Raw genomic sequence first — 14,672 nt, forward strand, 5'->3', positions numbered from 1 at the left:
TATTACTTGGAACCAGTGTCTCAAACTTTCCTAAAGGAAAGTGAGTTCTTATTTTGGGGGAATGAGGAACACAGCTATAGCAGCCTAGTCAAGCAGTTTCACATTTAACATAAATGTTCCTGTAAGTTCTGCATTCTTTCCAATAACATATTTAGGTTTGCATAAATCTCATATAATTTTCTCTCTTAAATATTCAAGGAAGAATGCACAATATATTCACAAATACCCTGTTAACTACAACTCTTGTGATGCCCCCAGAATGACAGATATCCAATTTGAAAACTATGGCCTAAAAACCTGAAAGCATGAGGAAGAAATTATCTTCCAGATACATACACTACCTTACATGTGAGTGAGCTACTAACTCTCCTCTGCAGGACCTGCAAGGTACATAGAATTATCTAACATAATTTGCTCCATTAAGCCCTTTCCAAGGCCAGTTGCCAGTCAGTTCTTCTAACTGAAACTTTCACCATGCCAGTGAAACAGATTCTGAGAGGTGAAATAATTCAAGACTCAGTGCCGATACAAAACAAAGTTCTTGGGCCAGAGTTCCTCCACCCATGTACTACCAAACAGACTTTCCCATAACCAGGCTGAAGTCCCAGACTAGTATTTTAGATTCCAAGGTAATGTTCTGGCTTATGGGATCCTTCAAGGATAGAAACCCAGGGTAATTATATTACATACTAGAGGCCTGGTGCACAAAAATTTGTGCACTCGGGGGGGGGGGGGGGCGGGGGGGGTCCCTCAACCCGGCCTGTGCCCTCTCGCAGTCTGGGACCCCTTGGGAGATTACGACCTGCTGGCTTAGGCCTGCTCCCGGGTGGCAGAGGGCAGGCCCAATCCCTAGGTGCAGCCCCTGGTTGGGCTCAGAGCAGGGCCGATTGGGGAGTTGGGGCGCCGCCCCCTGTCATGCACAGAGCAAGGTGGATTGGGAGGTTGTGATGCCACCCTCAGTCACGCTCAGGGTAGGGCCGATTGGGGGGTTGGGGCACCGCCCCCTGTCACACTCAAGGCAGAGTCGATGGGGAGGTTGTGGCGCCACCCGCTGTCACACACAGAGCAGGGCTGATCAGGGGGTTGGGGAGCTCCCCCCTGTCACGCACAGAGCAGGGCCCATCAGGGGGTTGAGCAGCTCCCCCCTGTCACTCACAGAGTAGGGCCGATAGGGGAGTTGGCGCACCGCCCCCTGTCACACACAGAGCAGGGCTGATCAGGGGGTTGGGGCGCTGCCACTCTCACACTCAGAGAGGGCCAATGGGGAGGTTATGGCTCTACCCCGTCACAGAGCAGGGCCCGTGGGGTGAGGGGGTTGGGGCGCCGCACCATCACACACAGAGCCGCAGGGCGATCAGGGGGTTTGGGCGCTGCCCCCGTCACACTGATCCCGGTGCCGGGAGGCATATTACTCTTTTACTATATAGAATAGAGGTCTGGTGCATGGGTGGGGGCTGGCTGGTTTGTCCTGAAGGGTGTCCTGGATCAGGGTGGGGGTCCCCACTGGGGTGCCTGGCCAGCCTGGGTGAGGGGATGATGGCTGTGTGCAGCTGGTCACACACCCTTCAGGGTGGGGGTCCCCACTGGGGTGCCTGGCCAGTCTGGGTGAGGGGCTGAGGGCTGTTTTCAGGCTGGGACTGAAGCTCCCAACTGCTCCTTTTTTTCTTTTTTTCTTTTTTATTCTGGGCCAGCTTTAGCTCTGAGGCTCCAGCTCTTAGGCCTCCGCTCGTGAAAGCAGGTATCTGGTTTGTTTCGGTTCTATAATCGAAACAATGTATACCTCCAGCTCTGAGATCCCAGCCGGCTGAAAGCTGGTTTCTGGGGTTTTGTTTAGCATCTATATTTGTTACAATGTTTGAAACTGCAGGCTCAGAGGCCTGCAGTGGCAGGCGGGGAACGTTGGAGTCCTCCGTCACTGAAGCAAGCAAGCCTCATGTTAGTTTCAAGCTGCCTGGCTGCCGGCTGCCATCTTGGCTGACAGTTAATTTGCATATCTCCCTGATTAGCCAATGGGAAGGGTAGCGGTCGTACGCCAATTACCATGTTTCTCTTTTATTAGATAGGATGACCAATCCACCAAAGAAAGTTGTATTACTATGAAAGAGAGAGCAAGTTCTATTCCAAAAGACTGATGAGATATATGCATGAAAAATACAGCACTGTTCTGACTGGTGTGCTCAATGATTAGAGTGTCATCCACCCAACCCCCATCCCTGCACCAAAGGGTCAAGGGGTCAATTCCTGGTCAAGGGCACACATCTGGGTTGCAGGTTTACTTCCCACCCCCTGTTGGAACAATCAATGTGTCTCTCCCACATCAGTGTTTCTCTCTCTCTCTCTCTCTCTCTCTCTCTCTCTCTCTCTCTCTCTCTCTCTCTCTCTCTCTCTCTCTCATTTCCACACATACCCTCCTCCCTCCCTTCCACTCTCTGAAAAGCAATGGAAAAAATATCCTTGCCCTAGCAGGTTTGGCTCAGTGGTGCATATGGGAGGCAACCAATTGATGTCTCTCTCTCAAATGGATGTTTTTTTCTCTCAGTCTCTCCCCTTCCTGTTCACTCTCTCTAAAAATCAATGGAAAAAATATCAGGTGAAGATTAACAAAACAAAATAAATTACAACACTGTCTTCTGAAAAATAAGCATGAAAGAGTCCACTTCATATTTTTTAAAAGATGAAAATGATCCTATAAAATTCATTGAGCAATAAATACAATAAAGTAGTTATGTACACTTAACAAGAAATTCTGAGCAATTCACAAAACATTATATTGCTAGACATAAAACTTTAATCGTTTTTATTTCCCTGCAACATTCTTATAACCATCTCATTTAGCATGAGACTGAGCATGTAAGATTCAAAATTGCCTTCAATTCTCAGGTGTCATATATATCATGGCTTTCATTCTTCTAGATTACTGCATTTTAAAACTATAATAAAAAATTTTTAGAGCTATTGTGAAAACTAGGATGTAAATAAATGTTTTTCGATGATTCGATTCTGTACACATACTAACAACATTTCTATTACCCCAAAGCTCCTTCCTTTTCTGTAATCTCTAGACTACTGGATTAATACTAGTAGAGCCCTCCTTAGTCGGTTTCTCAGTGGTTAGAGCTAGGCCAGGGACTGAAGGGTGGCAGGTTCAATTCTAGTCAAGGGCACATACCACGGTTGCAGTTATATGCAGGCTCAATCCCCGCCCCGAGTTGGGGCATGTGTGGGAGGCAACCAATCAATATGTCTCTCTCACATTGATATTTCTCTCTCTCTCTGTCTCTCCCCCTCCTTCCATTCTCTCTGAAAAAAATCAATGGAAAAAATATCCTCGAGTGAGAATTAACAAAAAAATAAAAAGTAGTAGAACTCATAAAAAATGAGCTTGAGATCTAAATAAATGATATTATATGAAGAAACCAAAGGATATTTTGTATTAAATTCATCTGTCAAAAAACATGTTTACAAAAGTAAAAAAGAACCATTACATAGGTTTAACATAATCTGTCACAAATGATAACAAATCACAAACATAATTGCTATTTTAATTCATCAGTGGATACAACAATTAGGAAATGATGGAGGCTCTGTTAGGTCACCAGGTAGGTTTGGGGTCAAAGAAAATCTTAGATGGAAAAGGAAAAAAACAGAGATTCAAGAAAAGGTAAAAATAATCAAAACAGATCCAAGAATCAAAATTATTTTCCCGAGACAAGAAATTTCAATTACAACTAACAAAAGATAGCAAAATGTATTTACCTTTTCCCAGGTGTGACATGATTCTCTTGTGGAACAGATGAGGCAGTGAAGACCTTTGTTTCAGAAAGCTGTATGAAAGGGATTAAAAAATCTCTTAATCTTATTTTATATAACATAAAACAACAAATGTATCAAGTTCCTGACAATTTTTAGTTGCCGGTACTCACACTATAATTCACCCAAAAGGCAGTCTGAAGGAAAGGAAATACATAGGTGATCATGACAAGTAATTTCCTTAAAGTGAAGGTAATTTTAGATTGATAAGCTCACAAAAGGGTTGCACATCAAGGAAACAACACAGTGAAGGGTTCAAGTCCCAGTCTCACTATTTGACATTATACAAAATGAGATACCTATAAAACCACCACCAATGTCACCATAAATGTCAAAAAGGAGTGGGAAAATGTGAAAAGGCAAAAATAACGTTTTCTTTCCCCAAAGACAGATAGCTTTAGTATTTCATTTATTAATAATCTCTATTTCTTTTTATTAAGCCATAGGTTTCCTTGCTGTTTTTATAAAAATATGTAATTTTATAAAGGTATGACATACAATAAACTGCAAATATTCAATCTGAAATATTAGTTCCGCCATATGTGTACTCCCGTGAACCCATCGCCAAATCAAGACAGTGAACATATCTAGGGGCAAAAGTTTGCTCCTAACTCTGCGTAATCAATCCTTCCCACCATTCACCTTCATTCCCAGGCAACAACCAATGTGTTTTCTATAGACCAGGTTGTATTTTATGGAATTTTAAAACGTGTAATTTTTTTGGCTTCTTTCACTCAATATAATTATTCTGAGGTTCATGCATACTGTTTTAATGCACTTTTAAGGCATAAAGAATAAAGTGGGGGTTTTCTTGTTTTGAAATATTTTTAAATTGATTTGAGAGAGAGAGAGAGAGAGAGAGAAAGAGAGAGGGAGAGAGAGAAACATCAATGATGAGAGAGAATCATCAATCAGCTGCCTCCTGCATGCCTCCTACTGGGAATGTAGCCTGCAACCAGGGCATGTGCCCTGACCTCGACGTCCTGGTTCATGGGTCATCACTCAATCACTGAACTATACTAGCTGGGCAGAATCAAGTTTTTTTGAAACCTCAATTGACACTATTGAAAGGTAGGCTTTTTTAATATTTTCAAAGTGGGGCATTTTAACTGCCATGATATTTTGAATTTAATTAGAAAAGGTCCACTGCTTGCGTCTATAGACACTTACGGCGTACAAATGGTTAAAGGCTAAAAATGTTTATCTAATAAGATCATGTAAGAAACTAATGATAATGCTATTCAAAGACTGCTATAATTCTTATCAATTCTAAATGTCTCAGGACTCTCACACACTGTATAAAATCAAACTTCCTCAGACATTAATATTCAAGCAGAGGCAGAGCAGGCAGTTGTTCATTTTCTGTAAAAACAAAAAGTGCTGAATTGATTGCTGTTTCAATAAGAAGGGCTTAATGCTGAACCCTGTTCCAAGGTAGTATCTTATGAGTCCCAAGTAATCCATTTTTGCTTTGAATCTTACAAATTAAACAGAGTTAAGATAAAGAGAAGCAATAAAGGAGTAATTTTTTTATTCAATAAAAAAGCAATGGTAGGAGAGATCTAAAGCCTTCAAAATATTAATAAGTTCAAGAAAAATAAGAGCCACAGAAATCGCTGACATACTATCTAACCCTAGTACAATACAGAAAATTGAATTGTTTCCTTCTATCTTCTTTTAAAGAAAAGGGAGGGGAAGGGAAAGGTGAATCGTTATCCTTCTAAGCTTTAGAAGAAATTTAGAATTTGCATTTTAGATCAGTCACCTTTCAATCCCCATTACTTTGTATCATCTTAGAAAACTTTCAGGGTTTTTTATAACTCCTGAGGGTAAGAAGATGGCCAAATTCTCTATGCTAATTCTTTTCACTAAATATAAATTACACTGTGATACAGTATGGTCCATATAGCAAAATATTAATATCTCTGTATGTGTGAAAATCTGAACTGTTTGCTACCTGACTTTCATCATAAAACATCATCTGACTCAGAAAAACCCTTTAAGTTAGGCAGAACAATTATTATGATACTCATTATAGTGATGAAAACTGGAGGCTTGAAAAAAAGACAGAAAACAGGAGGCCCAGGAAGGAAAGTTGCCTCATTCAATGTCAACAGGTCAACCCAGCTAGGTGTGAATTACACTCCTTTTGCCTTATAACCCCCTGATGATTTTTAAACTTGCCTATAACACAGACAACAGACAAAGGGATATAAAGCTTACAGGCCAACAAAGGTTTTGTTTCTCCCAAAAAATTCTAGTAACACAAAACAATTAAAAGGAAGATGGCTTTGTTTGAAATAAGCCGACTTTCTCTTATGGCTGGTATCCATCCCTCTACTGATTCAAGTAACCACCCATCTAGTTCCTACCTCAAGGACTTATGGTTAACATGTAGCAGAAATGAAACTATATCCTAGCCCAGCCAGCGTGGCTCAGTGGTTGAGCATCGACCTATGAACCAGGTCATGGCTTGATTCCTGATTCTCTCATCATTGATGTTTCTCTCTCCCTCCCGCTCTGAAATCAATAAATATATACTTAAAAAAAAAAAAAAGATAATTTATCCTAAATCTCATAAATTCCAATCAAATGAGCATATCTACTCTCCTCCTTCCTCATGCCTAACTAGCTCACTCCCTAACAAGCCAGAAATAATACTGCTTAAAAAAAAGAAAGGGTAAGTGGTTTGATATTAAATGAAAACATCATTTAAATAGTTGTGAATAGCCGAAACCGGTTTGGCTCAGTGGATAGAGCGTCGGCCTGCGGACTGAAGGGTCCCGGGTTTGATTCCGGTCAAGGGCATGTACCTGGGTTGCGGGCACATCCCCAGTGGGGAGTGTGCGGGAGGCAGCTGATCGATGTTTCTCTCTCTCTCTGGTCGATGTTTCTAACTCTCTATCTCTCTCCCTTCCTCTCTGTAAAAAATCAATAAAATATATAAAAATAAAAATAAAAAAAAAATAGTTGTGAATACAAACTGGAACAGAGGGGAAAAATATAATCGTAAAAAACAAACAAAAAAACCACCTCAAAATCTGGATCAATTTATGTGATTTTAAAGGTCAATATTCACGACCCCTTTATTCTCTCCCTTCCAATGTCTGCTGTAACTATCATGTACATACATCTGTTCTGGACCTTGAGAGTTGAACAGAAAAATGGTATAAAATATGGTACAGGGCTAGTTCAGTTACTTTTTCTTTTTCGAGTTAAATATTTTTTTTTATCAAAGAATATCTTATGCTGAACCTAGAAACTTAGAGATCAACACTACCCTGAAGCTAGTATAGTGTACTAAAAACTGTCTGGAATAAATGAATACCCAAAACAGAGCCAGTCTAGTTGAAAGGGGAAGAAGTTAGGCCTGGAACCAGAATGACTTATTCAGATTAATTTCAACTGTGACCCAAACATAGACTCTCTCCCTTTAATAAAAGCATTATAAAGAGTAATTAATAGCCCTAACCGGCTTGGCTCAGTGGATAGAGCGTCGGCCTGCGGACTGACGGGTCCCGGGTTTGATTCCGGTCAAGGGCATGTACCTGGGTTGTGGGCACATCCCCAGTGGGGAGTGTGCAGGAGGCAGCTGATGGATGTTTCTCTCTCATCGATGTTTCTAACTCTCTATCTTTCTTCCTTCCTCTCTGTAAAAAAAATCAATATATATTTTTTTAAAAAGAGTAATAGTTCACAGGTGAGGGCAATAGCATCAATTGATTATCAGGTCAGACAGAACAAAGATAAGCTAAAAAATAACTTCAGTCATACTTAACACCTGGGAATTTAAGTGAACAATTTAAACCAAGTTAAAAATCTCAAAACACCAAACTCCTTCCATCTGCTAAAAATACAACAATGACAACAAAAACACGGTAATCACAGACATCTGAACAAGAGCCATGAACAGCCAGCCATAAGGTAGCTGAAGCTTTCCTCGAATATGCCTGCCCCTACCAGAAACCAGAAGAAAGATGAGTCTGATCTGGTACTAAACACTTACATCTTCAGTCCAGTCTTCTGTTGTCCACTCTTCCACAGAATTCTTCCAGGCCCCTGTTGACAACAATCACAGTTTATACCCAAAGTCAAACATTGTCTTATTCCAAATGATTATCTATCGTATACTACACAAGATACATTATATATCTCATTAGCAATTTAGTCTACAATCCAAGTACTATGAGGCTCTTAATCTACTCTCCATAAAATTTATCATGTTTTCCAATGCAATTTAGCTAGGTACTATCCACATAAACTCAAAGCAATGTCTAAAATTGATTCTGCTTTAGTATAGATGATATCCAGGCAATTCTGCATGAGTAAGAAAGTATGGGCACAACACAAATATACACATTAAACAATGAGATCATCCCTTATAAATAAAATTAAACACAGAACAAAATTCAGTAAAGTCAGGTCTGCCTTGGACCCTTTCAGGTGGACTACTGAATTATTATATTTACAGGAGCATCCTTTTCATAAGGTATTAGCTTCGCTGTATGGCTTCCTAAGTGGTCTTCAGCAAAGCTGAACATTAGTCCTGCTCATATAAAGTCTGATGCTATTGTTATGCCCAGATTTCAAGATCCCCAATAGACCAACAGGGAGCCAGCCGAGTCCGATGCAAAAGCAGAGAGTCTTTATTATTACAGACCCGGGTCTGGCTCCCAGCCTCTACCTATGCAATGGCGAGATGAGAGTGCCAGCCCCGTAGGAAAAAGGGATTTTAATAGGGGGGTGGAGTGAGGGGAGGAGAGATGACTGTGGGCCCTGCCGATTGGCCAGGTGCAAGTCGGGTCTTGTTACACAGGATGTGGTCATATCTATGGTGCGCACGTCCCTTGATTGTCATTGGTTAGTTTAAAGAAATCCTGGCTGTGGCTAGCAGAGGCTTGGGCTTCAGGGAAGAAGCCTTGCCGAGCACATGGCTGCTAGGGTAAGATGGAGGGCGTAGCCCTCGCCCTTTCAGCTATAACTCCTGAAGAGCAGATACAGAGGATATGCTCCAACAGTTCTTAAAGAACAATCATCTATACCAGTGGTCGGCAAACTCATTAGTCAACAGAGCCAAATATCAACAGTACTACGACTGAAATTTCTTTTGAGAGCCAAATTTTTTAAACTTAAACTATATAGGTAGGTACATTGTTATTAACTTAATTAGGGGACTCCTAAGCTGGCATTTTCTAAAAACGTCCTCAATCTGATTGAGGGACATTCGCTGAGGTCGACCCCTTCCAACTCTCCCATCCACACTCAACTTGTGCATGAATCGCGCGCGCGCCTCCCCTGCGCTGCATATCCCGCGTCCCGCGTCCCCACTTCTTCTAACGCCACTTCTTCAAAATAGACTCGCCCAGGCCAAAAACCGACTTCTGCGCATGGGCCACGAAGTTTCAATTGCACTGTACGTGCGCGCCCGCACGTGGTATTTTGTGGAAGAGCCACACTCAAGGGGCCAAAGAGCCGCATGTGGCTCACGAGCTGTGGTTTGCAGACCACTGATCTATACAATAACTAAGTGACTGCGAGAAAAGTATTGATATTCAAATACAGAGTATAGGCCCACTATTTTAAAGCACACATGCAAACACACCAGAGAAAATGGTTTTAAAAATATAGCAAAATATTTACTATAACCACTCTCAAGAAGTGGGACTGTGAATGTTTTCAGTCCCTTCAATGGAAAGAAATGAGTATTCGACCTTCCATCAGGTTTGTTTGTGGAAAGGAGAAAAAGAAGAGAAGTAGGAGCATATTCTTGAGAAAAGGGGCAGGTTATTAAATCTAATTCCCTGGGAATCATGTCAGTAACATAATCATCAACCACCTCATTAAGTAAACTGATGGTGTTACCTAGGAAGAGTCCTTTTTAGAATGCTTTCCACATGATGTCCCTAATTTAAAACAGGTTATAGGGCCTGGCCAGTGTGCTCAGCAGTTGAGTGTTGACCCAGGAAGGGGCATGCAGGAAGCAGCCGATTGATGATGTTTCTCTCTCATCGATGTTTCTCTCTATCCCTGTCCCTTCCTCCCCCTCTCTCTAAACATCAATAAAAAGCATATTTAAAAAATAAATAAAAAACAAAACTGGTTATGGCAAACAAATGTAGAATCTACGGATTTATGGAGCATGGCTCCTGGTACAGTATCATCTAAGATATACTACTATGTGGGTATAAAAGATATGTTTCAAACTTGCACATGTGGAGGGTGGTTGGCACCCCTAATCCTTGTGTTGTTCAAGGGTAATAGTAAGGCTAGATATCTGATCCTTTGTATTGGTTCATTTGTCATATTTTTAAATGGTTTCCATAATTTCTCCAGAAATGCCATAAGTATTTATAACATTTCTTTGAATTAAAATATTTTCTTAAACAAAGGTAGAAAGAATAGTGAAAAAAAACACAAAATGAAATTTTAGTCCCTGTTGGAAATGAGTACTGGAATCTTGTCTCTAGGCCCCTGCACAGGCCTCCTTAGCACACTGTACACAAAGCTAAATGAATCTAAGGTTAGTCATTCACCTACCCTTCACTCTTGTCTTCCTTCTACACTGTAACTTCCTTCCAAGTACTACTATGTAATCTCCAGTCTTTTAATGTATTTCCTTCCAGACTTTTCACCAAGTATATGTATAGTTTTAAAAGCTCACAACTGGACTAATTTCAAAGATGGCCAGTACACAGTCTTCTTGGTGCCAACCTCCATCCAACCTACCCTATGATCATGTTGTCAAATTCATCACAGAAGATAGTACTTTAATTTAAAGACTGAGAAATTCTACAAAAAGCTGAAGTTTAATCTAAGGAGTTTTAGAAACACTCTAAGCAAGAAATGGAAAACAATTTCAAAGCCTCAAAAATCATTCCTAAAACTTCTGAGCAATCTAAAATTATAACAGTAAACCATTTACGGTGGAATTTTTCTTAGGATCCCTTCATCATCAATCACCAACAAAACAATACTGGGTTAAAAGCTTACAGATTAAGCATTATTCTAGGTCAGCGGTCGCTAACCGGTGGTCTGAGGACCACTGGTGGTCCATGAGGTCCAAAAGGCTGGCGACCATTGTTCCAAGTACCAAAATCATATCTCATAGGAAAGATAATTAAAAGTTTTATGAGTGATAAAGGTAGCATATTACTGAATAGTGATAAATTACATGAATCTGATTAATACACTGAAAATATGTAGTACAAAGATGTTAATGAAAGCTAGACTGGTAAGAGAAAGCTTATGGGGTTAGATGAAGCACAGCAAAAAACTTGAAGGCTAGAAAATATATGAACAGACAGATATATAAAGAAGGGACATTCCAGAGGAGAGAAACAATGAGGCACTACAAAAACCTATACATAAAATGTTAAACATCCTAAAGTTTAAAACATACTTGCTTTATTAAAAAAGTTCAGTTGTGGTAAAATATTCGTAACATAAAACTTACTATCTTAGTAATTTTTTAAGTGTCTGAAAACTAAAATACAAATTTAGACATGCAGAATAGGGTGAGAACTGAGTATATTTCAAAGGAAGCAGAAGACAACATATGTACATAGTTGTAAGCAGCAGAGCCACATGGTAAAGTGATATGGCAGATAAGAGGAGAAAGCCACATCAGAAGCCAGGAACAAATTGTTGCAGTAACCCACCCTAAATACATAAACTATAAAAAATACCAGACCACAGAAGAATACAGTCAGGTCCCAACCTTATTTTGGAATATTAAAATCTTACAGTAAGAGCTTGGTTCCCATTACAGGCTTATAGACCTATACATCAAACATAACTGAAAATGTCAATGACGCTAATTTATTTTCAGTTTAAGACAATAAATTTGACATGTATGTTTTATTTTGCTTTAACTTTGATGTTGGTCCTTTGTTAAAAGCACAGATAAGGCAGCCATGTAGGAGAAAGGAAAACAATGATGCAAAAACTTGTGGTGCCTTGAAGGCCAATCTGAAAAACACTTCCATAATCAAAAGCTGATAATTATTTTATCAAGTAGTTGTAAAAATATAGATTATAAATACTTATCTGATAAACTCTATTAGTTAATCTTGATAAAAATGGAAGATACTACAGGCATTTTGTAAAATTCTTAACTAAGAGAAATTTTAAAATAAAATATTCATACCTTTGTGTCCGTAAGAATTTTTGTTTGGCAGATCTTGAGCTACTTTTTGAGCATCTAATGCCAGTTCTGCAGATCAATGTAAAATGGAAGGTTTTAACAGATCAAAACAATTAAGGGTCAGCAAATTAAACAGAAAAAAGAAAGCATCAGAGCTCGATATACTGTATAAAGTACTCCAAGGAGAGGGAAATTTACTGTAATCCACACTGTGACAGGCACCTGTGACTCAAGTATGCATCTTATTAGCCAGATGGCCCTTGAACATTCACTACCCTTCTTACTCCTAGGTTCAGCAGGCTCCCTTCCCACTCATCAAAAAAAGCATTCCACACTATGTAAAAGGTACACCGATTTTAGTAAATTTATAAGTAAACATTTTAACTATCCTTCAGACTTTCTATTTTGGTTAAGTGTTAATGTGACTCTAAGGAATGGATTTGATTTTTACACTGTCAAGAGTCATGTTTCACCCTAGCCCATTTTGGCTCAGTGGATAGAGCAGGGGTGGGCAAACTTTTTGACTCGAGGACCACAATGGGTTCTTAAACTGGACCGGAGGGCCGGAACAAAAGCATGGATGGAGTGTAGGTGTGAACTAATATAAATTCAAAGTAAACATCATTACATAAAAGGGTACGGTCTTTTTTTTTTTTTTTTTTAGTTTTATTCATTTTTTAGTTTGCCCACGGCTGGGATAGAGCATCGAACTGAGAACTGAAGGGTCTCGGGTTCAATTCCAGTCAAGGGCATGTACCTTGGTTGCAGGCTCCATCTCTGGCCTTGGTCGGGGCTTGTGCTGAAGGCAACCAATCCAGGTGTTCTCTCTCACATCGATGTTTCGCTTTGTCTCTCGCCCTACCTTCTACTCTCTCTAAACAAGAATCATGTTTCTGGGCCCTGGCCAGGTAGCTCAGTTGGTTAGAGCATCATCCCAATATGCCAAGGTTGTGGGTACAAGCCCCAGTCAGGGGACATACAAGAATCAATCAATGAATGCATAAATGAGTGGAGAAACAAATTGATGTTTCTCTCTCTCCCCTCTCCTTCCTCCCTCTAAATTTTTCAAAGGAGTCGTTTCTGAACCTATGAGACTGAGGGCTAGACTCTACTGTCTACTCTGTTATCAACAAGACAATACCATTCTGTGAGGCCTCTAGAAAAATAGCCAGCACTCCACTGTATTCTGCATCAAACACAATTTGCTTATCCAAATGTTTTTCAGTAAGGAATCTGCTACTCTAAATGAAAATGAAGAGAATGAGCATGGAGAGAAAGAGAAGAAACATAACAGTAAAAGGAAGAAGGGAGGAATAAGAAAAATAGCAGTTAATCACCTAATTCAACATTATTTAAATACCTGATTTAAAATGTAGTGACTATGAATAAAAACTCTATAAAATATCAAATGCAAGTGCATGTTTTTATTCCTCTTCAATAAAAACCTAGGGTGTGGATTGTCAGATTGCATGTTAAATGTAAGCTTTCACACCAGGAATTTATAAGTTCAAGTTTTTCTGCTCTCTTCACTAATACTTGGTACTGTAAGCTTCCTTTTAAAGCTCCTTTAATGGATGAATGGTGGTAACCTATTATGGGTTTAATTTGTATTTCCCCAATGACCAATGAAGACGAATGTTTTTGTGTGCTTATTTGCCATTAAGATATTTTCTTTGGGAAACATGTTAAAATCTTTCATTCCTTTTTTTTTCTAAAATACAAATTCACAAGAAGTTACCTTTCACCCAGCATTCCCAGATATTTACGTCTCACATAATTATAGTACAATAGCCAAAAATTTGGCATAGATACAATGTGTGTATAGTTGTCATTTTTTGTGACAAGGTACGTGCCCCTGACAAGAATCCAGCCCAGGACCTTCAGTCAGTGGACACCACTCTATCCACTGAGCCAAACCGGCTAGGATCAGAGTAAGTTCTTGAAATCAAGGAAAATTGAGTCTTTGAACTTTGTTGTTCTTTCCCAAAATTATTTGGACTATACTCGTTACTATTCTTTTCTATAAATATTTTAGACTAAAGTTGTCAATTTAATCCAAATATATCTTCTGGGATTTCGATGGAATTTGTATTGAACCCATGCATCTATTTGGAGAGAAATGGCATTTTAATAATACTGAGTCTTCCAATTCATAAACAATGAATATCTCCTTCTTTTGGGGGGGGGGGGTCTGCTTTGATTTTTCTCATCATGTTTAATAATTTCCAACATACAAACCCTACACATACATACTTCATCATACTTACACCTAAATATTTCATGTTTCTGTACTACTATAAATGTACTAGGCCTTCCCCCCCCTTTTATTCCAATTTGCAGTTGTTCATTACTAGCACAGAAAAACAGTGTCTTTATTTTAGTGGTGTTTATACAACTACATATATTTCCTAGAATTCAGTTATTTCTCTTTAAAAGGGTAAATATTGCCCTAGCTGTTTTGGCACGGTGGATAGAGCATCGGCCTGAGGGCTGAAAGGTCCCAGGTTTGATTCCATCAAGGGGACATGCCAGGGTTGCAGGCTTGGTCCCCAGTAGGGGACACACAGGAGGCAGCCAATCAAATGATTCTCTCTCATCACTGATGTTTCTCTCTCTCTCTCCCTCTCCCTTCCTCTCTGAAATCAATAAAGATATATTAAAAATAATAATAAAAGGGTAAATATATATAGAATACATCTCCATAAATCTCACTTTTTAA

General features: G+C 39.6%; 1 protein-coding gene across 7 annotated transcripts in view; it reads right to left on the minus strand.

Annotated features, from left to right (window-relative positions):
- UBAP2 (ubiquitin associated protein 2) overlaps positions 1-14,672 on the minus strand; it is a 105,011-nt gene that overhangs the window by 20,848 nt on the left and 69,491 nt on the right. For 5 of the 7 annotated variants that reach the window (XR_009447649.1, XM_059657137.1, XM_059657134.1 and 2 more), the window contains 3 exons: positions 11,957-12,022; positions 7,817-7,869; positions 3,757-3,824 (listed from right to left, as the gene is read on the minus strand). Coding sequence is in view for 6 of the 7 variants with exons in the window: in XM_059657137.1 (XP_059513120.1) it covers positions 3,757-3,824; positions 7,817-7,869; positions 11,957-12,022 (187 nt within the window). In the remaining variant the exon portion in view is untranslated. The remainder of the gene's footprint in view (positions 1-3,756; positions 3,825-7,816; positions 7,870-11,956; positions 12,023-14,672) is intronic. The other 2 variants (XM_059657139.1, XM_059657135.1) reach the window with 1 other exon arrangement.

The sequence above is a fragment of the Myotis daubentonii genome, chromosome 11, assembly GCF_963259705.1.
Source record: "Myotis daubentonii chromosome 11, mMyoDau2.1, whole genome shotgun sequence".
Taxonomy (NCBI): Eukaryota; Metazoa; Chordata; class Mammalia; order Chiroptera; family Vespertilionidae; genus Myotis; species Myotis daubentonii.